Source organism: Ciconia boyciana, chromosome 21, assembly GCF_034638445.1.
Source record: "Ciconia boyciana chromosome 21, ASM3463844v1, whole genome shotgun sequence".
NCBI lineage: Eukaryota > Metazoa > Chordata > Aves > Ciconiiformes > Ciconiidae > Ciconia > Ciconia boyciana.
In genome coordinates this window covers 5118793-5143231 of record NC_132954.1, presented here as the reverse complement: position 1 = coordinate 5143231, position 24439 = coordinate 5118793, and the positions used below count along the sequence as shown (strand labels likewise).

At 51.5% G+C, this 24439-nt stretch overlaps 2 protein-coding genes across 4 annotated transcripts; one reads left to right on the top strand and one right to left on the bottom strand.

Moving 5' to 3' along the window:
* Positions 1-5243: 5243 nt before the first annotated feature.
* Positions 5244-18931, top strand: CAP1 (cyclase associated actin cytoskeleton regulatory protein 1). 3 transcript variants are annotated; one of them, XM_072885365.1, is made up of 13 exons: positions 5244-5311; positions 10763-10875; positions 11288-11388; positions 11857-11934; positions 13823-13966; positions 14063-14148; positions 14679-14784; positions 14892-15069; positions 15749-15936; positions 16142-16265; positions 16368-16450; positions 16997-17140; positions 17520-18931. In XM_072885365.1, the coding sequence occupies exons 2-13, from the start codon at positions 10782-10784 to the stop codon at positions 17601-17603; spliced, it is 1410 nt and encodes a 469-aa protein (XP_072741466.1). In that variant the 5' UTR covers positions 5244-5311; positions 10763-10781; the 3' UTR covers positions 17604-18931. The 3 variants fall into 3 exon arrangements, with proteins under 3 accessions (XP_072741466.1, XP_072741465.1, XP_072741464.1); XM_072885364.1 differs by lacking the exon at positions 5244-5311 and adding an exon at positions 10503-10552; XM_072885363.1 differs by lacking the exon at positions 5244-5311 and adding an exon at positions 10584-10639.
* A 146-nt stretch (positions 18932-19077) lies between these two features.
* Positions 19078-24354, bottom strand: PPT1 (palmitoyl-protein thioesterase 1). Its single transcript, XM_072885368.1, has 9 exons — positions 24221-24354; positions 23761-23870; positions 22763-22890; positions 22401-22471; positions 21434-21536; positions 21249-21339; positions 20649-20747; positions 20346-20417; positions 19078-19880 (listed from the first exon to the last, which is right to left on the bottom strand). Exons 1-9 carry the CDS (start codon positions 24321-24323, stop codon positions 19758-19760), a joined length of 900 nt encoding a protein of 299 aa, XP_072741469.1. The 5' UTR covers positions 24324-24354; the 3' UTR covers positions 19078-19757.
* Between the last annotated feature and the right edge of the window lie 85 nt (positions 24355-24439).

Genomic DNA, 24439 nt, shown 5'->3' with positions numbered 1-24439 from the left:
CTCTTTTTTGGCTCTGCAGGGTTCACGAGGAGTCTCTGTTCAGTTTTTTTGCAGCCAGCTCAAGAGACTAAAAGCATACTGAGCTTGAACCGGGGCCTAGACATTCCTAGCTGAGCACACCTCTTCTATTTGAGGCTTTTAAGAAAATAGATGGGGGGGGAAAAATGACCATGGGAGTTGATAGCACTGAGCCCTGGGCAAAACTCCAGCCTTGAAGCAGAGACCATGTCTTGCTTCAGCTGTGATTACAGAGGACTTTCATTCCAAGCATGAAGAAAGCGTCTCTGGCATGGGAAGTCTTCCCAGCCAGAACTGCATGGGGAGATGCTGCCAGCACCTACAGCTGGCCTCCGGCAGCAGCTGTGCTATGGCTTAATCCACACTAACCTTGGTGATGAAGCAAATGCACCCGAGCATCTGGGTAGCACCCCCCTGCAGAGCTGGAGTTACATCACTGCTCTGTCCTCCGTGCCGGCCGGGTGAGCCATGCCTCAGGACTGATGTAGGGGCAGCGCTGGCCCTGTGAAATCAAAGCCAGAACATGGAAAATGCAGGGTGTCAGCTGTGTGCTCAGCACCTGCTGAGCTGATGCCTATGATGGCATATGGGCTGGGGCTGTGCTGCCCAGAAACCATATGTGAGTGCTGGGAATCAGCCCTGATTCCCAGCTCATGGGCTTTAACGGGCTCCCGGGCCAGCTGGGGCAGTGGTTACTGGTCTGGTGCCAGGAGCTTGGGGAGCCTTTTCCCAAACTGGGAGAGACATTTTTGCCCATGCTGGAAGGGAGCGGAGGGTTTCTGTTCTGCTCAGGGAACCAGGTTGTCTGGTCCCTTTTGTTCGCAAGGGAAAGAGCCTTTCATTGTACATCGGTGAAGGTGCCCGTGAGCAGTGGAGCTCGTAGAAAGAGCCCGGCAGGGGTGCAGGCCCATGTCCCAGCACCCAGGGCTTGCTCAGTGGGGAGGGCAGGCTGCTGCAGGCACCCCTCTCTCCACTGACACTCATCAGAGTACGTTAACGCACCCCGTATCCTTCCCAGGGCCTCTGCTCAAGCTGCAAGGCTCACCTTGAGCCCTGGGGAAACCTGCTGGGTGCCAGCACCCAGTGCTCCCAGTGCACATGGCTGAGCCCAGACTGGTGGGCAGCTCTGCCTCTCTTGCAGCACAAAGCTCTCGGGGCATTTCAGGAGGATACTGCCCTGGCCACACCGCAGGGCAGCACCGAGGTGAGCCAGTGACATGCCATCAGGGCTGGACGTGCCGGGGGAAGGTGGAGAGGGGACTGGGAGGTGATGGGGCACAGCCAGATGTTCACACCAACCAGACATTTGTCCTGGGAGGTGACTGTGGAGGGGACAAAACCAAGCAAGCATCAGTTGTGGCCTCCAAAGGGCAGGACATGAACCTGCAAAATTGGACTTGCATCCTCTGTTTGTCACCAATGGTGGCTTTGCCAAGAGGTAGGTGTCCCACCCCTCCCCGGATGAGGCGGACAGAGGCAGCAGGAGGGACAGTCCCCAAGGTGGGAGCGGCCATGCTGTGTCCGTTTACCCTCCGGGGGATAAGTGGAAGTGTGAAAAGTTGCTCCTTGCAGAGGGTGAGGAATAACTCCCCTCCTTATCCCCAGGGAAAGGGCAAAGAGCCTCGGGTTTATCTCGCAGCAGGAAGAGATTTATGGAACTTTCCAACAGCTGCTGGCGGGGACAGTTTTCCCTTCGTGCCTGGGCTGGAGGGACCTGCGTGCCCCACGCTGCAGCAGAAATCACCCGGGGCTGGTTTCAGGGACACTTCGAGCTGAACCCAAGCACAAGCTCCCACGGAAAGGGGTGTCTGACAGCGCAGCCACCCCGCTGTGCTGGTACGGGCTCCGGGGGGCTGGATCGGGGAACAGATCCAGCTGGAAATTAGCTCAGCCTGGGAAGCTCTGGGGAGAAGCAGGATTGCCGGAGCAAGGCTGTGCTCGGGACGGAGGCGTTGGCCAGTGGGTCATGGTGAGCAGGGTCCACGTCCCTGGCACGCAGATCCCCAGGCAGGCTGGGCTCTGTCACCGGCTGGGGAAGGCAGAGTTAACCCAGGGCCAGCTGCGCAGCCCGAGGAGCGCAGGACAGCAGCATTGCTGGGTACGGCTGTCCCCAGGAGGTCACCTTGTCTGTGCCACCCGGCTGAGGTCACTCACTTTATCTGCAAATAGAGACTGAAGCCTACCGATCTGTTTTGGTGGGCTTTAGTTAATGTTTTGCAAAACCACTGTTTCCAGGGATGTAAGCAGCCAAGGCGCTGCAGTACGTGGCCAGAAACTGATAGGGCAGCAAGATGCTTTCCTGCTACCCCCCAAAAAAAAAAAAAAATCCCTTTTCCCAGGAATGAAGCTTTAAATTGCTTTGCTGGGAAATGAAATGCTGTGTGCAGGCCAGCACTCAGGCTTAACCTTAACCAGAGATGGCTCGGGGAGCTCTGAAAGCACAGGACTGCCTTAGCCCCTGCCAGGACTGTGTTTGCTGCGGAGGAGGAGTCCGGAGGCTGCTGAGTACCACTGTACCTGGGCTGGAGCTCGGACAAGTGCCCTCCTCACACCACAACAGAGCAGGGACAAGTGCTCTCCTTCAGCTGCAACAAGCCAAAGGGCGCTGTCTAGGGGACACAAAGGCATTTTAGCCATTTCATGGATAAAAAAAAGCAAATATTTCCATGGCGCTTGAAGGGGGACAAGGCACCAACCACCTGGCAGCAGCATGGGGAAGCTGTAAGCTTTTCCCTGGAGATAGGACAGTATTGGCCACAGGCTGGCACGGTTTATGGGCACCGGGATCCCCCACAGAGCACTGACCTGGTTTACAGTCCTCCTGTAAACAGGCAGCTCTTCCGTGACCCAGCCTTACCAGCAACTTGATCTTTGTTCCTTCAGGAACTGCATTCAGCTGAACGGACCCACCCCAGAAGCAAACACACCAGCCTGGGGCTGGGCTGCAATATCCCCAGTGAGCAGCGCTCTTCCTCTCCCTGTTCTCCGGTTATTTCTAGTTCCTCTCCCCAGTCTTGTTTCCTCCTCGCGGATGCAGCCCGGGCAGACGGCTCCTGCCTGTGCTGCCCACCAGGATTGCCACGGCCCCTGCACCGGCGAGGCAGGACGTGGCTGGTGCTTCACTGTTGTGACCGTTATAAGATGCTGTAAAATATAAGTCATCGGCTGCATGGAAAAGAGGTGGTTGTGTCTTATTTTCTGTTTTGCATCATGTCAATTGATCCTAAGGTGTCTGATCATGATGGAGACAGCTGCAAGAGGCAGATCAGGTGTTGGCAGGGTGCAAAACGAGGTAAAAAAACCCAGAAAACCAGGCAAATGGCATTGGTGACTGCAGGGAGCTGCTTGTCTCCTCTACAGGCTTCAGCCTAACTGGGAAGGACGATGCGAGGGCAGTGGTGCAGGTCCCGCTCGGCTCTGTGTGCTTTGCCAGGGCAGCGGCTGGGAGCCGGGGGGGGCTGCACGGAGCGGAGGGGGGATAGTGGTGAGCTGCATCTTCACCAAGAAGACACACAACTCCTATCCACTGGCTGCTCAGAAAAAATCAACCTCCTCAAAGGGTTTTGAACACCTCCCCAGCTCGCAGGGAGCGCAAAGCCGGAGGAGACAACCTCACTAGATGTCAGCAGAGCCACGCTCCCGGCAATCCCGCTCCCAGCTCTCGGCCGATCCCAGGCTCAGCCCCGCTCTCGCCTGTCCTGGTTGGGATCCCACAGATGGAGCCCGGATCTCTGCTCAGGAGCTCGGCGGTGGATGGGCCCTGCTTCCACCCTGTGCTGCGGCAGACGTGACCATCTATGGTAGCAGAGCAGAGGGCAGGAAGCGGTGGTAAAGTCAGCCGACCTCGCCGGGTTTTCTCCTCCTTCCCATCCTGTCAGCATCTCCCAGCCCTCGCCGGGACAGACGCTCTCTCCGTCTGTCTGCACAGACCCCCGGCTCCAAGGGTGGCTTCAACTCCCTCCCTGGGGCTGCTGGAACCCAAAAATGCAGAGCGAAGCCCCAGGTCCCTCGCAGCAGGCAGGGAGGACCGCTGCCCTTTCTCTAACCGTGGCAGCACGCACCTTTTCAGAGCAAGTCCTGCCCTAATGGTAAAAGCAGACAGCGGAGCCTTCTGTGGGAACAATCCCATGTTGACTCCAGGGACCTCTTCCTGACTTTGAGTTATTTTTCCTTCGACTTCCCTGTTCTCAGTCTCTCCAACAACAAAGCTGGGACAACAATATTTATCCACCTTCTGCCAAGTGCTTTGAGACCCTCGGATCCAAGAGCGTCTGTGAGCACAAGGCTCCAAAGTGCTCCGTACCCAGGGAAGCACAGGAGCTTTGCAGGAGTTTTTTGATGCTTGGGATGAGCCAGCACACACCAAAAGTAAAACCACCTTTGCCGCACAGAGCCAGCAATGACAACCACCCCTGGCACAGAGCACCAGGGACCCAGAGCCCTCCAGGATTTACCCTGAGGAAAGGGCGTAGCTGTTTCGATCGTCAGCAGTTCCCCAGGGGCACTTTTCTCCCATCCCGCACCCACCACCCGTAGCTCGGAGGGGCCTGGACCTCAGCTCCCCCTGACGCAGCCAGATGCTATTCAGGAGCACCCGATGTGTCCCTTCCACCTCCTCCTAGCCCCAGCCCAGGCCGCCCTGCTCCCCAGCCCAGTTCTGCCCCTGCAAGGCCGGGACAAGCCCCCTCCCCAAGGGTGGCTCATCCCATCTAGCCCCACCCTGGGGACCCAGCTGCAGCCCCCAGCCACATCTCTAGGGCCCACAACCTCCAGCCTAACCCCTCTGCCAGGGCTCCCCGCCTGCTCCCAGCACCCCGAACCACCCCCAGCCCCTCTCAGGGGGTCCCAGACCCCCAACACCCTCTCCTGGGGGGTCTGCAGCCCTCCCCCAGCCCTGCCCTGGGGGGTCCCAGCTGCCCCTGCCGGGGCTCTCAGGCCCCCCGAGCCCCTCTGTGGAGGCCTCGGGCACCTCGAGGACCCCGGAGCCCCCCAAGCCCCTCTCCGGGGGTCCCGGCCCTCCGGGGGGGGTCCTGAGTCCCCTCCCCGGCCCCCCATCTCCGTGGCCCCACCCCCAAGCGCGACCCCGCCCCTCCAACCCCACCCCCTCGCCCTCTTCGACCACGCCCCCAACCCCACCCGCCAATCGCAGGGCGGTGCCTGACCGAAGCTCCGCCCCGCCCGCGCCGCGCCGCTCTGTGCGTACTTCCGGCGCGCGGGGCGGGGACCGGAAGCGGCGGGCGCGGGGGGTGCTGGGCGGCGCCGGGCGGCGGCGGAGCGGGAGCGCGTCGGGGAGGTGAGCGGCGGGGCGGGGGACGGGCGACGGGCAACGGGCTCGGGCAACGGGCTCGGGCTCGGGCTCGGGCTCCCCGCGGGGCCGCGGGCCCTGCCGCGGAGCCGGTGTCGGAGGGAGGAGACTGCCGGGGGGGGGGGAGTCGCCAGCGGCTGCGCTGCGCTGCGCCCCGGGGCTGGCCGGGAGGCGCCGGTGAGGGGTCGGGCCCGCCCGGGCTGGGGAGGCTCTGTCCGCCTCTGCCGGGGCCGCGCTGGGAGGGGGGAGGGGCTCCGGCCCAGCTGCTGGGGAGGTTTAACGGGGAGGTTTGGGGTTAATTTACTCACGGAACGGTGAAAACTCCCCGACGCGGCTGTTACAGGGGCCCGCCGCCACCCGTGGCACCGGGCGGGGCAGCTTCGGGTCTCCCCGGGGCTTCCTGCGCGGGGCGGAGGCGCTTCCTGCCGCGGAGCCCCGGCCCGGGGGTGTCTCTGCGCCCGAATTCTGCCCGGGGCGGGGGCAGGGGCGGGGGGGGGGGGGCACAGATGACCGAGGTCTGGGCCGCCGTGGTCCGTCCCCGCCGGCCCGGTGGAGGGGCGGGCGGGGGGCGTGTGTCTGCCCCCACAACCCCAGCGAGAAGCGTTTAGTCCTGCCCGCTGTGGCCCCTGGAAGGGGGGTCGGGGTGTGCTGGGGGGCCGGTCCGCCGGCAGCTTTCGGTCAAGAGCCGCCTCTCCCCGGCCGGCGGGAGGGTTGGAAAGCGGGGGAACCGGTAGGTTACCGGGGCCGGCAGCTCCTGGGTGACTCACAGGGGCGGTGGGGGTGTGCCCAGGTGATATGTCCAGCTTTGTGCCACAGGACTGACTTGCCGCAGCCTCAAGCGAGGATATTTCTGTGGTTTGTCCTTCCAAATACCAGGTACTCCCGCCATCTTCCAGGGTGGTTTTTGTCTTTAGCCTGTTGCTGACTTCTCTTCTGCCTTTTGCCTTTTGGTGGTGATTAGGATGGGTTAAACGTGTAAGCGATTGCTTTGGATTTTGTGGTAGTGAAATGAAAAAACCAATACGGACGTTGCATGCGTCAGGTCACAGGGTTTTGCACGTCGGGTTCTGGAATTCCCCAAGAGCTGGGCTATAGATGCACATCGCTGAAAAACCAAGAATCGGTGACCTCGAGAAACTGCTGTATTCCCTTTCTCTTCCTGAGGCGATCCTCGTAGCCCCGGAATATTGCTGAGCTTTCTGAAAGCCAAAAATACCCCTTGTTATTCACGTAACAAAGTTCAGCCAAGCAGCCTCTGCTTGAGCAGGCACAGCTCAGGAGGGATGCTGACGAGATTCGATGCTCTGAATTCCTGATATGGAGCTTGGTACTGTATCCAATTTAGCTTAGATCTGAGATCCTCACTTACTTCCCTGGTGGATTCATCGCCCTGACAGGGAATGGAAATGAGAGGAGCATAGCAACAGAGTCTGGCAAGTGCAAATCTCCTATTTCATATAATTGTGACGAAAAAGGAGTCCTTGAGTCCTTGCGCTTGCTCTAGTGTGGAGTGAAGTGATACTTTAACCGTCTCTTAATGTTTGAAGTAAAAATGCCAAATAACATTTTTAATTATTTCAGTAGGAATTGTTATTTGAGAGCGCTTAAATAGGGTCCAGATGGATTTTTTTTTTTTAAGCTCTTTTGGTTTTCTAAATAAAGTAGATCTGAAATACCAGAAGTAGACACCATGGGTTCTGGAGCAATGTCAACAAGTATTGTACTATAAACAGCAGAGATCTCTGTCTTGGCAGCTGCTGGGACTACCAATAGCTGTCTTGTGTTCGTGGCTGGTCCTGACAACTGACTAAAATCAGGCATTTCAGTCCTGTCTTGCTTCAAATAGTTCCTTACTTGATGAGCTGAACTGTTTAAAAAAAAAAAAAAAAAGAAAAATCTTTGGGCTTTTGGAACATATAAATGTTGGAAATCATCTGGTAGCTGATCCCCTGAGATATTCCAGTGTCAGCTCAGAAATAAACTGTGGTATGTTCTTAATTTAGTTGTCCCATCTTTATTCCTTTTGCCTGTAGAAACAGGAAGTAGCCGATGCAAATTTCACGTTGCTGACAGCAGTTTGTCGGGCTTCGCAAAAGCTGAATGTGAACAGAGGCGTAGGTTTGACTGGCTTTGGCTATAAAACTCACATTTGCGTCTTCCAGAATATCGAAGTGAGGACTCGGCTTAGTGTGCTGTCTCAGGCAACCGGAATAATTTCATTTATGCCGTTTTTATGAGAACTTGCTCGCTCCTCTGAGGACCGGCCTTTGGCTGGGATATGCCGACTCCTTGATATTCTGCAAACAGGAAAATCCTCTTGCTGTGTTGTACAGGATCGGCTTTGGGATAGCTGGTGTTTTTACAAATAAAATCCCTTCCCTTTATTGCTCCACTCAGTATATCAGAACAGTCTAGGTGTAGATAAAACCCTGTTTGCTGTACAGTGTGTTCAAAACCATGTTCCCAAGTTTTGATGGAAATAAAGGCTAGCTAATAGATTAACCAAATGTGCTATGAAAATGAATGGACTTTCTGGCCCAGGGTGAAATGTGTGTTTGCTGCAAGTCCATAGCTTCCGCTCCATTGGTAATCAAAGTTCAATTGAATTTAAACAAGACCTAGATTTAAATCCTGTGTTATAGTCCCAAAAGGGAGAGCTTCATCTCAACTCCACTTCTGTCAGCTGGAGAACTCTAACCCCCAGCTGCACGGCGTAGCTTGGCAGCCTTCCTCATTCCTCCTGAGCACGGGACGATGCCCTGAACAAAAATGACTCTTTGATGACCTGTGTGTCTCAGCTTCCTCTCTGGGATCTCATTTCCCACCTTTATTTTATTACTGAGACCTGTGAAGTCACTTTGCCACTTATTGACAAATTATTCTACATTCAGAGTGATCAGCAGAAAAACACTGTTTAGATGTAGCCCAAGGAGGTCTGCTCTGTGATCTTTTTCTTTTTTCCTCCTTGCTAAACATTAATCTCTCTGGATTGCAGACTCTGGCTGTTGATGTTAGTTAGGTTCTGGTCTGTACAACTAAATATTTTTATTTCATTCTGGATGGGTATGTAGATAGCAGAAAGAGCTGCATCCACAGGGCAAAGAACATAGTAAGGGTGAGTCGAGATAGCTTTAGCAAGGAGTGACTGAGAGCGAGCTGCCTGCTCTAGGACTTTGTGCTGCCTGCACTTAGTTCTGATTTTGCTGCCAATTTACCAAGTGACTTATCTTGTGAGTTGTCCTAATGCTGCCCATTAAACAGAAATTAAAATGAGTTCACCATCTGCCAGATAGCGCTAGGTTTACAAAGCTGGTATCGAGCACTGTGACTTTATGGCTTCTGTCAGGGAAACCCACTGAGGCCCAGGAAGGATGTGTCAAACAGCAAGGGGACTGGAAGGAATCTGAATCTCATGGAATGCTGTCTTGTTAAAGGACATTAATCCCGACAGCATATCTAGAATTGATGCGATATGCTCCTCGCAACAGCATGTTTTATTGCTGGGGGTCGGAAGCCGCTCTCCATCTGGACGTTCTGGTTTGTAATCCTGATTTGAAATGCAGTTTGCGACTCGGTAATGGGGCTGATCAGATTAGAGCCTCGCATGGAATGTGGTGGGGATCAGTGGTGCAGAACAGCAGCTTTGTCTGCCCAGCGCTCCGTAAACCTGGTGTCCTTCCTGAAATCCCTGCGTTACACCCCTCTATCTTGCTGCGCCCTCAAAGCACGGGAGAATTTCCTTAACAGGTGGCTCTTTTGGGGGGGGGGAACCCCACCCTTCTTTTAGCGTGCTGAGAGCGGGGGAGGCAGAGCCCTGCTCTTGGCTGCGCTCCCACTTGAAGACGTGAGCCCCATTCTGGATGCATCGTCCTCGGCTGCAGCAAAGCACTGGCAATCCTGTGGTCAGGATTTCTACGTTGTATGGAATTAAAAAAAAAAAAAAAGGTATTCATTACAGTTGATTATATGGGTGACCGCCCACAAGTTTCAGCCTCTCTGAACTTTTTTGTATCTGGAAGCCATCCAGTTACTGCTGTCCAGTTTTACACACAGTATCTCCTCTGGCTCGCTCTTGCACAGAGGAGGAAACCGCTCTCTTCCTCTTGGAAGGGGGGTGGCCTCTCCCCTGCCCCCCACATCAGTGCTGCTTCTCCTGATGCAAGCAGGCGAAAGAGGGGTGGAAAATGGCCTTGTTTGTTTTCTGACATCAGTGCCGCTCGTGACTAACACTGGATCTGCCCCACATCCTCTGGAAATTGGATGAAAACATGCACTTTGGAGCAGGGCTTGAGAAGGCTTGTGAGAAAAAGCAAAACCCTAGTTAGAACTTCAGGTTTCGTTTCTGAGGGAGATCTAGTATCAGTTCATGAACGCAGCTGGTAAACCCTGCCTTCCTTTTTGGGTATGCTGGGGAATGTGCTGGGAAGGTCGTTCCTCAGGCAGGGCTTTGAGCTCTCGCAGGCTGTTGCAGTAAGAAGGAAGCTGTGTCCAGGCTATAATCGTGATTCATATTGTAAGATCTTCCAGTGAGTGGTGATAAGATGAAAAATGTGATTGGTGACTTGCTACTCCCTCCCTGCATTCCCTGTGCATTAGTGTGCTTGGAGCGTGACTTGTCTTGCTCCTTGGTGCAGAGTCTCTGCAAAGCAGTAATTAATGGAAAGTTTATATGACACTTAAGACTTTTCCAGATGAGACGCTTCAAATGACTTATGTGCCTAAATCGCTTTCCTGTGCAGTGCTTGCAGAGTAGATTCTGCAGTTCAGATACCAAAGCCTGTAGAGGGAGAGTATGAACAGGGGCGCATTGTTGTAGAAGCAGCTATGCCTTCTTAGCTTGTGCAGCTGCTCGTCTTAGCATGTGCCAGGGTGGCTCGTTTTGCACGCTGATGCTCTGTACTGTAGCGATGCTGGAGTTAGAGATGTTCCTTGGAGGAATTCAGGACTCCTGGAGGTCCCTGCGGATGCATTTGCAGAATCAAAACCACTAGTTCTAACCTGAAGTGCGTGAACTCCCCGTGAAGCACTCATACTTGATTTGCTACGTGGTCACAGCTGGGACTTTGGCCAAGAACTGACTGCAGTGAGATTCTGTGCAGACCTTTGTTTTATTGAGTGGTGTCAATACAAGGTTAGAAGATATAAGTTTTAGTATCCCTGTACATGTAAGAAGTCCTTACAAAGGAATACGACTATGTGGCCATTAAGGAGCGACTGTGGCAATAGAAGGTGGCTGTGTGCATGGCTGTTGCGTAATCCGAATGTCCCTGCTAACATGAGGGTACCCTGCTGCCCATCATCAGGGTGCAGAGCTAGGTAGAAATTATTCTTTGGGAACTGGTAGAGCTTGTACCAAACAGCTGATAAACCCTTTTCAATATTTGGTGTATGAGTTTCATACTGTCAGAGGATGTGAGTAATCGTATTCTGTCTGTGCAGGTTGTGGACAGCGGTAGATATGGAAAGACTGGTTGAACGGTTGGAGAAGGCTGTGGAGCGCCTGGAGACGGTGTGCCAAGGACCTGGCATGTGTGGAGATGGCTCTTCCAAAGGTAAGGCCCAAAGCCCCTCCCCAGCAGTGTTGCCCCACGGGAGTCCCTGTACTGAAGCTCTGGCCGGGCGGTGCGGCAGTGTCGGACATCAGCAGTAGCTGTTGCAGAGCGGGCGGTGCTCGTGCAGGGCATGCAAACGGCTGTTAGATGAACTGGCTGTGCGCAGAGGGGAAGCGAGTTTCGCAGCAGATTCTGCGCAAACGCAGAGAGGCCTGCGGTTACCGTCCTGCTAAGACAAGGACTTCCTGTGGCTGCAGCACTTCCCTCGTCTGCCTTCAGCTGCGTGCTTCGGGCTGGCCGGGGGGAAGGTTCAGCGTGGAGCGGGTGGGAGGTGCACGTGTGCGAGTGCTCCCAGCCCAGGAGCCCACCCGGTGCCTCTCGGTGATACCTGTGCTCTGTTCCTTTTCTGCAGGAGTGGCTCAGTACGTGCAGGCTTTCGATGCCCTTCTGGCTGGCCCAGTAGCCGAGTACATCAAGATCAGCAAAGAAGTTGGTGGGGATGTGCAGAAGCATGTAAGGACTCACGTTCTCCCTCCACTCTAAATAGATGCTGCTTGTTCTTCAGGGCTGTTAAGGGCCAAGTTTGCTCTCGGTGTTTGCATTCCTTTAGCGCTGTATTCTAGAATGTTTAGAATCCCTGAGGATTCAAAACAGATGCAGATGCCCAGATAACCTCCAGCAGATTGCCACCTACACACACTACGAATCAAACCTCTTTCTTGAAATCTTTGTTAGTTAGGTGCCTAGCTCTCTTTACGGACTTTGGCGCATGCCTTTAGGAGGCCTGTAAACTACCCAGCCCAAGAGCTGTTATACTCTTGTAAGTTTTCTCTGAGGATGGGTGTTTCCAAGAATATGTGCTTTGGGATCAGCATAGCTACTTTCTTACAGACTAGGAACTGCGAGCAGTGGGAGCTTGAATGACTATTAGCGTTATGCTGGGTACAAGGGAAGCTCTCTCATGTTTCTCTCCATTCTTAGGCTGAGATGGTCCATGCGGGCTTGATGAGTGAGAGGGCTCTTCTGGTGATGGCATCTCAACATCAGCAGCCAACAGAGGTAAGTCTGGGAAATCACTCATCAGAAACCTTGTATGCCCTTACCTCAGAGTCGGGGATGACTGCCACTGTAGGGGAATCTGGGCCGTTCCAGTTGCTCCAAAAGAGGAACGGGAGGAGGACTGGCAACACTTGCATCCATGAGGTGGCACTTGCTGAACCTGTGAACTGTTCCAGGTGCTCACCCAATACCAGGCAGAATTCCAGAGGCTGATTCTTAGAACTGGCATTTTCCAGTCATTGGAGCAACAAGTTTTCTGTCGCTGTCCGAGCAGCTTGTGAGTGTCTTCTCACAGTGTCTGTCTCAAGTTTCACCTTGCACCAACACTGCACAATCAGTGTTCCCTCAGATGCAACCTGCAGACAGGAACTTGTCTGAGACAGGAGCTGCAGTGGGATTTGCGTAGAGCCTGCTTTTCATTATGTGATGCTTATAGACTTTCAGGCATTAAACTCCTTCTGAAGTATAACAGACACTTGTCTCTCTTGAATGGTCTCTGAGTAATAGCTAGGCTTTTAGGATTGATTTGTCCTTAGCAAGTAATTTAACACTTTACCCTAGGCTGCTGCTTCTCAGCAGGATGTGTGACTGAGAATCTGATCCTGAATGCATTGGCTTTTCCCTGCTGAGAACTGTTTTTCCTGAGCAACAGGATCCCACTTTGCTTTTCTTTGCAGTTATTATCTTTGCAGTCACAGCTTCTACTGTTACATTGTGGTAGCTGGATTTCTGTGATACCTTCCTATTCACTGCAAAATATATCTGCATCTTTTTCCCCAAGCTCAGCATTGGAGGGTTGTTTATCTTTCACCAGGCTTGCTGGGACGCTGCTCTGCATAGCCTCTAGTCTGAGAATCTGCTTACAAATTCCACTGACACATTATTTAAATAAAGGATTATGAACAAACAACCACCTTAATCTAGTGTAGGTCTTTGTGTGCAGGTTGTCTTGCGGGAGTCTAGTCAGTTCTGGAGTAGCCAGGGTAAAATGCAAAATGTACGAACACTCATTGCTTGTGGCGAAGAACTTCCCCATGCTGTTACTTGACAGTGGCACTAGGCTGGAGCTTCTGAAAGTGTAGCCTGGCCAGTGGTCCTTGGAACCTCTCTGTTTTCATCTGAACAGAGGAAGGGACAGCAAATGGAAAAGCCGAGGCTTTGAAAAGCAAGTTTTGCCCACATTTGTCCCTCACTGCTGCCACCAGCAGGAGAATTTTTTATTTTAGAGGAAAGAATAGTTGCCCAAGAGGCATCTGTGGAAATGTGTAATTGGCTGCTCTGCTCTGACCTCAGCAGACTTCTAAGCACTTTCAGTCAGCCTTCCAAGTGAACAACACACAGAAACATTTTTTTATCATCCAAATATTGAAGGCTTGGATTGACTTGAGCAGTAACTTGAATCCTGAAGTCCAGCTTGATAGGTTGAGTTGAGAATTTGCTGTGACTCCAACTGTAATGCAGGCTGTAGATCCCAAACTGCAAAAACCTGCATAGCACCCCCTTTCTCTGAGGGTTTGTAAAGGAGAGGAAAAATTTGACACTGTCTTGGAACAAAAGAATCCAGGAGAGGCAAATGCTATTTCTGTCCTTGTTACTAACAAGCTTTGTCAGTGTCTCTTGGATTGAACATGAGTCACAGTTCTTGGCATACTCCCATAGTACCAATCTGGTTGGGAGCTATGACTTCAGCCCTGGAGGAGCTAGGCTGTGGGACCGAGCTCGGCTCGCAGGGCGGGCCAAGCCTGGACAGGAGCTGTAGCAGCAACTTGTGCCAGTTGGAATCTTCCTCCGAGTGACCATCATCTCAGCAGAGCCACCAATGACGATGTGCAGCCATTCCAGAGCAATACTAATGTTCTTAATTGTTATTGTCCCTCTTGTCCTGCAGAATGCGTTCTCATCGCTTCTGAAACCAATTTCAGAGCAAATCCAAGTGGTGCAGAATTTCAGGGAGAAGAACCGTGGCAGCAAATTGTTCAATCACTTATCAGCAGTCAGTGAGAGCATCCCAGCCCTGGGCTGGGTGGCCATGGTAAGAACTCCAGTGGGAAATGTTTTCCTTGGGCTGGTGGGAAAAGCTTGGCTCCCTGGTCAGCTGTTCCATGCCAATGTGTTCGTTCTTCTTTAGGCTCCAAAGCCTGGTCCTTATGTGAAGGAAATGACCGATGCTGCCATGTTTTATACCAACCGGATCCTCAAGGAGTACAAGGATGTGTAAGTTCACCTTCTCTCTTAAAGATGTCATTGAACACAGCCAACTGGGTGTGTAGGGGCTACTCCAGTATCTAACCACAGCTGCCTTGGTCTTTAATTCATTCTTCTTTTTAAAGGCAGGGTATCTTTATAAAGCCTCACTTAGCTGTTCTTTCCTGATCCTTAGGGACAAGATTCCTTGCATTCATGTTGCAGCTGGAATCTCTGGTAGCAAGTGTGTTGCTGCTCTTGTCCCAGCATCATCTGGTGGCTGAACTGTTTCCCAGGGCAGCAAGTTGTGTCTCGGAAATGGGTCTTGTTGGAAGTACCAGACTCCTCAATTAAAATGCATTACAGCGCAGAGCAGGCCTGTGGCCTTCTGCCCGCAGGGGCAAGATTAATACTGAAGCTAGAACACAGTGCTGGAGGTGCGAGGCTGCTGTGCTGCCTGTAGGCTGAGAGGTGGAGAGATGTAAAGAACTGTTTGTAGTCCTTGGGTTTTAATGGCAAAATGCATCTGCTCACTCCTCGTGATCTCCTTGTGTCCTCAGAGATAAAAAGCAAGTGGACTGGGTGAAAGCTTATCTGAGTATCTGGACAGAACTGCAGGCCTATATCAAAGAGTATCACACCACAGGGCTGACTTGGAGCAAAACAGTAAGTCCTGGCTACATCTGCAGGAGCTTCCTAGATGAGTATTGCATGATTATTGCAGCAGATCTGGAGCTTGTGCAATTGCCTTTCCTCTTGCCGGTCTCTTACAGGGTCCTGTAGCAACAGAAGGGGCTAAATCACCATCCGCTCCCCCAGCCGGGGCTGCACCTCCCCCACCGGGCCCTCCTCCCCCACCTGCTCCTGCCCCCATGAGCTCCAGCACCGATGACTCTGCCTCCCGCTCCGCGCTCTTCGCCCAGATCAATCGGGGAGAAGGCATCACCTCTGGTAGGTGGAAAGAGCTAGCGGAGGGAGGGCAGCCGCGAGCGAGAGTACTGTTGTGTTGTGAATCCTTGTTTTGCTGCTGTCCCTCAATACACCTGCTTAGAAAGTAGGCTTGCAGTAACAAAAGAGCATCTGGTCTGAGTACGAGGCTGGGAGCCAGCAGCAGCCCTGAGGCGGTTCACAGCGACAAAGGGAGCACATCTGAGTTAGAATTCTCAGCCTCATCTGTCAAGTGTAGCAAGAGATTAATCTCTAGCTGGAATGGAGAGAGCGAGCCCTTTGGTTGCCTGCACGTCTCCAACACAAAAGGTGCAATTTTGCACCTATTCATATTTGCACAAAACTTATCCCTTTTTTGTGTGACCTGGTTAGCGTATCAGGACAGACGTGAAACAAAGGCGAAGTGTTTGGCTTGAGGCTTTTTCCAGCTGCAGAGTGGAAGAGCTGGCGCCGTCTGGTTCTATGGTACATCTTGTGTTCTCGTCAGTATTGCATCAGTGTTTCTTGCTCCCTCTTTCACTTGCTGTCACTCATGCTTGGACTCAACTTAGGCCCAGTCTCAGTAATTTATTTGCATTTTGAAAAACGTTATCATGATGATTGTTGTAATCGCTGATGTCTGGTGTTTGTGAAACTGCATTTGTGGAGGAGAGCTGGATCTCAGGTTTGACTTCCCTTGCAGGCTTAAGACATGTTTCAGATGACATGAAGACCCACAAGAATCCAGCACTGAAGAACCAAGGGGGTCCTGTGAGAAGTGGACCCAAACCTTTCACTGCTCCCAAACCAGCCTGTAATGCTAATCCCTCACAAAAAACCTCTCCAAAGGCACCTGCGTTGCTAGAATTAGAGGGCAAAAAGTGGAGAGTGGTGAGTGCCTGGTGTTGGCATGAGTGGGTTGGAGGGATGGGAGCTTTGCAGCAGGGAAGGAGGGTCTCCTGAAGACCTTTCTTGTAAGAGGCACCAGCCTGAAGGTACCTGCAGTTTGCTTTTAAAGGGGCTGCACTGCTCTGCTGTTCGCATGGATTAATTGGTCTGCATTCCAAAGTAAAGTGCATTTTCCCCATCTTTTCAGGAAAACCAGGAGAATGCCACTAACCTGGTAATCAGTGACACAGAGTTGAAGCAGGTAGCGTATGTTTTCAAGTGCACAAATAGTACACTCCAAATCAAAGGCAAGATCAACTCCATCACCCTTGGTAAGTGGAGAAACTCTGAAAACTGCTTCTGCGTGCTGGTCTCTTTGCAGAAGGCTGAATCTCCAAAACCTTTCTGTGAGCTACTCTGTCTTGTCTTTGCAGATAACTGTAAGAAGCTAGGGCTGGTGTTCGATGACGTGGTGGGCATCGTAGAGATCATAAACAGCAGGGATGTTAAAGTTCAGGTGAGTGTCTACAACCTGTTCTCTGCCTGGAGTATGACTGATGCACTGTACAACAGGGCGTCTGTAGCATCTGCTTCTTTGAGTAGTTTTATTTCCAGAACAGGAATGTGCATCTGTGGAGAGCATTCATGAAACACCATCTGTCCTAGTGCTCTGCACCTCACCCTGCCCAGCCCTTAGGAAAGGGTTGAAATTTGCCTCACTGAGCTGCTTCAGGGCTCTAGATTAGGCTCTGTGAGGCGGACAGCACGATGTGACTGCCAAAGTAGGAGGCCAACAGTAGAAGCTACTCTGATTCCAGTTTGGTATCTGATTTGGGATGGTCAGTTTGCCCACCGTTCACTGTAGTTTGGTTCTAAAGAGATCAAAACAAGAAATTACTTTGGATTTTTGCCAAAGGTGGGAGTACTTGAATTCAGCCTGTCTATGGCAGGGGGGTTGGAGTCAAACCTCTTGCCTTGTGAAGGCAAGTGCAAAAAAAAAAAAGTTGTGGTTGCCCAGTTCAAGCTAATGCTCCTCTAACTGCTGCTTTGACCACCCTGCTAGGTAATGGGTAAAGTGCCAACGATTTCCATCAACAAGACAGACGGTTGCCACGTGTATCTGAGCAAGAACTCCCTAGACTGCGAAATCGTCAGTGCCAAGTCATCAGAGATGAATGTTCTTATTCCCACAGAGGGTGGTGACTTTGTAAGTGTTAAGTTTTGAAATCATTGTAGTCTGGTTGGGGTAAGGCAGGGCAGGATTTGTATTTTGAGCCCTGCAGGGAATGTCACGGTTACAGTGAGATCTGGAGGGACAGTTCTAGACTCTAGACTTGGAGGTTGTGAATGATGGTCAGATGCTAAAACCAGCAAATCGAGTTGTTTGTCTTTATGGTGAGATACTTGCTGTTTTGCGAGAGTTTCTTCTTCCTCAGGATCTCTTGGGGGCAGAACAGGCAGCATTTGTGGTACCGGAGGGGACATAGCATGTATCTAAGAAAAGAAATGCCTAAAGCAGTGGGAGTAGTTACTAGTCTCAGTCATAAACTGTTTCTTGACAACAGATTTCTATTTTTACCCTCCAGACTGAACTCCCTGTCCCAGAACAGTTCAAGACAGTGTGGAACGGTCAGAAGTTGGTTACCACTGTGACAGAAATTGCTGGCTAAGCAGAAAAGCTCCAAGGCTCATGCCCTCCCCTGGCCCTGCTGTGGGACAAATCTGCTTTCAGATGATTATCTTAGATTTCTTGTACCTTTCTGCTCTCAAACTGCTTCTCTTCTACCTGAGAGACACAGCTACCTGCCGTCACTGAAATACCTCTGGCTGGGGTTTGGTGTAGGTGGCGGGTCAGTTATCGTCCACATCTATTAGCAGGAAGGTGTATTTTTTTTTTCCTCCCCTTGTCCGATCTAACTGCACCAATTGATCAAGTCAGATTTTTGGTGAACTTCACAGCCAGTACTGGCAGTTGGCTTTCAAAGTGTTGTTCGGGTTGTTTTGTATTGCCTTTAAGCAAACTGTTCATGTGAGAGAGGAATGTTTGTCCCCTTTTTAACAAATAATGGTTTATGTCAGGGTCCAGTGCACCCAGTTGCTATTGCAGATGTCTCAAGAAGGTCCTGAAAGCTGCTAATTCCAGCTCTGTGTACTAGTTGGTGGCATTATAGGACATGGGAATGGCTTTGTTGGACCAAAGGCTGAGGACCTGGGCCGTAGCATTCCACCCTGATTTCTCTTTCGTCATTCCTACTAGCTCAGTGTATTTCTGATTGTGCCATGACAGGAGGCTTTATATTAACCAGTGCCACAGGAAGACTGCAGTGGAGTAACCGCAGTTACCCCCCCCAGCAGTCCGGCTGGTAGCTTGGAGCTGAGCACCTCTTATTCTGTAAGCCCTCCGCCCTCACAAGGGAATCTTTGCCCCAGGGCTTCCTTCTCGGAGCAGCTGAACTCAGGTTCAGTCTTCCAGGACAGTTCTTCTGAACCTGTCCCCTTCTGCAGAGGAAGGGTCTCCTTCATTCCAGGGTCAGTAGTGCAGTACTGTAAATACCTGAGTTGGATCAAGTCGGTTCATCACTCTTCCTCATCTGCAATCAGTCCCCATAAAGTTAATCCTCTCAACCTCCTCTTTCCCCTGTTGCTTGGCTCTTTACTTTGGTGGAAGCTTGCAGCCTCTGTTCCAGGGCCCTGGAGCAGAGTGATGGATCTAAGACACAGTACTGTACTGACCCATAAAGGGAGCTGCACGTGCTTTGACCTTCATTTTTCCAACGCCTTGGGTGGCATAAGCATATCTTAAATGCATTTCCTCTGTAAAGTGTCAATGTTCTTTTTCTCTAGGACAAAACTTAACAAAAAATATGCAATTTTTTTATTTTGAGACTGTCCTGTGACTTGTACTCGTCTTCTCCTGAGGCTTGTGAAAAAAACTTTCTTATGTACTTAAGATTATACAGAAGATAGAATAAAGTTAATGCCAACTTGCTCATTACAATGGCTCTTGTTTAGTCTTTTGGGGGCAGACAGGAACCCAGGTAGGACAAGACGCCCCTTGCTGCCTGACCCTGCCTAGACGGCTTTGAATACTTTCCCCTGAAGTACAGACTTCCCTCAACTCCCCTCAAATCAAATTGTCAGTAGTTGTCAAATCTCACCTTTTTTTTTTTTTTGGTTGGTTAGATGTAAAGTTCTTTATTGATTTCAGTTGCTGTACAAAAGTGCATAAAACAAGCCATTAGTTAAACTGTTCAAGCTGTTAATACCTGCTTAATTCAAAACCCTCCTTTTTCCCCAGAAATCCCTAAATTTGGCCCTTTCCCCATCTTGAAGGATAGGCTGTAATATCTTTCCTCTGCATACAGCCATGTAAGTCTACTTGCTGATCCCTTTGAGATGCAGCATTCATGCTCTAGTGATTTCAGTTAATACTGCCATTGCGTCCTGTGAGGAACAGGCGACAGGGAGAACAAACCTCTTGTGCAGCTAAGCATTTTGCCATCAGCAAGCAACCGGAACAGCCACAGCTCTGAGAACCAAAGTAGACTTACCAGGGCCTGTGCAGGATGGAGTGCGTCAGAACTCGTGCAAGGCTCAGTCCACCCATATTGGAGTGTAGTTACACCCAGACAAATCCCGGTCTCTTACTGCAGTGTAACAGGTGCCACCTCTGCACACCATGGAACTGCTGAGCTAAACCCCCTCTTCTTCCCCTTCCCCAGATCACCGCAGGCTTGTACGCAGAAAGTGCTGTTGCACAGTAGCAGCTGCATTAACTACAGTGGTAGACCCTCCCCAGTGCTCTCACAGGGCTCCCCTTAGCTTCACTGGAGGAAGGGGAGGATAATGCTGTAAAACCACTCTTCTGAGAAGTGCAGGTGATCCCCTTTCACCCCCAGGAACACCAGCTTTCCTGCTTTGTCCATCTCCTGCAGCCCCAGGCGATCCTGCAGAGAGAAGTATGACCATAGCTTCCTGGGGCCCTGCCATGGCCAAACGCTGGCAATGGCTGGGGAACCTGGCACAAAAGAGCTGATGGTCAGAGACCGTTGTTGCAGGAGAAGTGGCTGGCAGGCTAGAGTGGCTTCCACCTCTGCTCTTTAAAGCTTCTCCTCATAGAGGGGGAAAAAGGCATTTTGGATTACTCTTACAGTAAGGCTTTAAAAAGGAGTAGAATTCATTAAGCACATGCTGCAGGGGATCTTGAGCCAGCCATGAGACCACCATGGTAATTCCCACTGCCAGAACTGGCCTGGAGAGAAATGCCTTCCCAAACAGCTCCTGGCAAGAGGAGGCAATGCCTCAGGAACGGCAGAGGGGGTCAGCAGAGCAGAGCTGTGGGGTTTAGAGCTCCTCAAGACCCCAGGGACACTATAGAGTGGAAATAGCAGAAACCCCTCAGCAGAACATACCTCTGTGTACAGCGAGGTCTCCTTCAGCGGGATGGTCTCCTTGGCTTGGCCGCTTTTGTAAAACCCAAACCACTGTCAGAAGAAAACCAAGGAAACAGTTGCTGAAGGGCTCCCAGGAGATAAACAGGCTTTCACCAGCTTCTACTGGAGACATGCGGCTGCAGACAGTGCAGTATCAGGCCTACATTTGTGCTCAGCCTGCTCCTCGCCAACCTCAAGTTCTGCTACCAAAGAACAAACCAGAAACGAGCAAGCAAGAACCAAAACACCACCCAAAAGCAGCACCCACCCTGCCTGCCTCACCTCAGAGATCGGAGGGTCGACCATGGTATCATTGAGAAATTTCACCATCACAAACTTTTTCAGAGCCATCAGGTTTTTCTTGTACGTCTCATTGATGCCCTGGATGAAAGCAACAGAGAACAGATCCAAGTCACTGGAAAGCCCACCGAGACAGGTCGGGGAAACCGCCTGCTCCAACTTGCAGCACCTGCAAAGGAAACCCTGGACTGCACCAGCCTAGGAGGCAGGAACATGCGTTTCTGTCACCAGCCTCCCTTGGCTGTGCTCACGGCATTCAGCCTCATCTCCAGGCTGTGAAGAGGGGATGGGCCTCCCCTGGGAAGGCAGGCCCAGCGTGCCCAGGATTTGCCCACTTTAAAAGTGATAGGTGGACTGAGCACGGGGCATATCTACACCAACCACTCCAAAAGAGTGCAGTGACACAGAAACTGCTCTGCCACAGACAAGTCTCATTCATAAATCTACCAGCAAAAACACTTCGTACGCTCCTGGGATGCAGAACAAAAAACGCTCCCCTTCAAACTCCAGCAAAACTACTGCCAGAGAGAGCTAATGTGAAGGAACTCACTGCTAGTATTTAATCATCAACCAGGTCCTTACCCTCTCCTGATTTATGTCAGCCAAAAAGATGCTGTTTTTCCTGTAGTCCTCCTCCTTCAGAGGGTCGTGCCAATACTCTGCTTGTACCAAGCTGGAGAAGAGAGAAACCAAAAGATCAGACCGGAAACCCAGAGCTGCTCACGTGGGCCTGGCCCCCGTCATTGCAGCCTGATGAATATACTCACTGTTCTTGAACAGCTTGCGTGTAGGCGCCCAGATCCAGCATCTTTCGGATCCAGTCACAGATATGGGAGCTCTCACCAGGACAGCGTGGAAAGCCATACACGCCTGGGGTATGGAGACGTGTAACAACTCGGTGAGCCAAACTGAAATCCCTTAATCTCAGCGGCTGGTAAAGAACCACCCTCTTACAGAGCAGTGGCAAGAATTACCCAGGGAATCAGGCGGCCTTTAATCCTGCAATCTCATTAGACAGCCCTCCTGCCCCTGGGCACTATTACACACAAAGATAATGGATGATGTTCTTGAACTGAGAGTATTGCTCTGGAGAATGGGGCCATGCAGACAAGCGGAATACTGTCCAGCTTGCCTGGTGTGTTCCCCGGAGGTCTCAGGATGGTTCCCTATAAGTATTCCCACAACACTACAAAGAAATAGACTCAAGCCATGGAACTTCTCAGGGGAGAGTATTTGAAATTCATTGCCAGCCACTCTTAACTGCACACCTCTTAAATTCCATTTCATAGTGCCTCTTTAATCTACTGCAAAAAAGCACCTCCCTTTCCTTGGGGCTTTAGCCTTCCAGATGCCGATTGTAAAATATGCTTGGGACCTAGCAGGTTTAGTTTCACAAAGGCTTTGCTCTGTAGTTAGTTAGAAATTTATTCTCCCAAAACAACTAATCCCAAGTGCTTCCAAAGTATATGAGAATTCTACCCAGACAATAAGTCGTCTACTTATAAAGGTCCCTTCTCATTGCCAGTTAAGCAAGACCAAGACAGAAGATAATGTAGTTGGCTAACAGCTGGCCCAAAGCAGATCACCGGATTCAGACAGGAACAAAGGGACAGTTTAATTCACAGAAAAACAGTCAGTTTTTAGGAAGAGGCCAAAAAAATCATTCCTCCTGCCAACAAGAGCCCCCCACCCTTCACAGGGATTAACAGGTACGGTAACTTAAGAGGACACTACCTTGGTGCTGCCCCCCAATGGAGATCAAATTGAGCATGGGAGGAGAAGGACACCTCTGGGCCACTGCCCTCCTGTGGAGAAAGATGAAGGAGCTGAGCTGGCACTCAGCATGCCCAGGCCACCAATGCTGGTTCACAGGCAGCTCTCAGCTTGCCCCTGCGTGGGCTCGGGCACTTGGGTAACGTTTGCAAAGAGAATTAACCCTTCCGGGTAGAGCTGGGCTACATACTTGCCTTTGGAGCACGCCTACCTTTACAAAGGGGTCTGTCAGTTTACATCTGCTTAGTACTTTAAAAAAATTTTGAATCACAACCTAAAACCCAACAAAAATCACTGGAAATGGAACAGAACTGTAAACTTACAGGAACTGGCCTCCTTGGGAGAAGCCCATTGCGTTGTAGCCTCCTGTCAGGTGAGGGTCCTTTGCGAGTTGGCTGCACACCTCTCTCACTTGATCGTTCGCATTCATAAAGAAGCTGTTCTCCATATCCTGATGGATTATCCAGATTAGAAAGTACAACTTGTACCTTTACAATGGTTTACGTTATTTTAATCTCTACCACTAGATCGCTAACAGTTCTGCTTTTGAAAGACGACCTGAACTTTCACAACATGACAGAAGTGAAATTCAAGTTTTGACACTTCCCTTCATCCCATTTCTGTTCCTACTCTGCCTGGCAAAACTCTCTCATATGGAAGTGACATTTCCCCAAACTTGTTGGCAATTTGAGTCCCTTCAGATTTTGTGTATATATATATACAAAATTTCGTGTGTGTATATATATATATAAAATAGTATTTTGTATATATATATAAAAAATAAAAACCTCAAACTTCACCCATCTTTTCCAGATCCGAGAAAATAACATACATGCACATTATCCTGAGACACTATTCAAAGAAATTCCGTAGGGCTACACAAAACTGTCACGAAACACAAAAGCGCAGAAGAAGTCTATATCTTTATTATACTGAAGATATATAGTGAATAAATGGTTGTAAATCAAAAAGGATGGCACGGGATAAAGCTCTGCCTTGAAGAGCACAGTATCTTATTGCATGCCTTTGTATTACCTGGAGTGCTGAGAGTGCTAATCAGTGGATTTGCATATTAATCCAATTTAGAGTAGGAATTTCTTTTTCCCCAGTTCTTTTCTACAGATATTATCTAGACTTTACTGGTTTCTACCTGTCAAAGCTGTTTACTTCACAAAAAAAAAAAAAAGGCAGGGAAAGCACAACAGAAATCCTTGTGGAGCCATGTTAATAACAGAGATTGCAATAACTATCGCACCTTCAGATCCGCACACTGGCCACCACCCTGCCAGGCAGAAACGTGAGTGACAGCAGAGTTAGTTACCTGTATCAGGTTGTTTCCAATCTTGAGAGACAGAACATAAATCCCCGGTATTTTATTCTCCACTATTTTCTTAATGTAGCCCATGCTCTGTGGATTGCAGCAACTGTCTCCTGCGAAAGGGAACACCGCGGAGCACCGTCACGCCACCGCCGAGGCCCTCACCTCACCCACACCCGCCTCCACAAACATCACAGCAGGACCCCCCTGCTGCAACGGGATCAGGAGCTGCCAACGCACACACGGGCCCGGGAGAGGAGGGTCAGCACCTCCCAGCCTCCGCAGAAACCCGCGGCCTGGAGGAGGAGGGGGGGACACCGGGGCGGCCTGCGAGCTCCCCTCGGGCCTGCTCGGGTCCCGGCACGGCCCTGTCCGCGAGCCGGGCCAGCTAGGCCCCGCCGCCCCGCCCACAGAGCCGTTACCGGAGGATCGGCCCCGCCCCCCGTTGCCGGTCCCGGCTCACCCATGCCGTGCCAGATAACCAGGGGGACGGCGGCAGCCGCGCAGCCCAGGCACAGCCCCAGCACCACCGCCGCCCTGAGCGCCGCCATCTTGACTGGGCACATGACTCGCGCGCGGCACGGGTCAGGCGGCGGGGGCGCGGCCTGGCGGGGGCGGGACTAGACAGGGGCGGGACCCGCAGTGGAGGGCGGGGTCTGTGGCGGAGGGCGGTGCTAGCGGC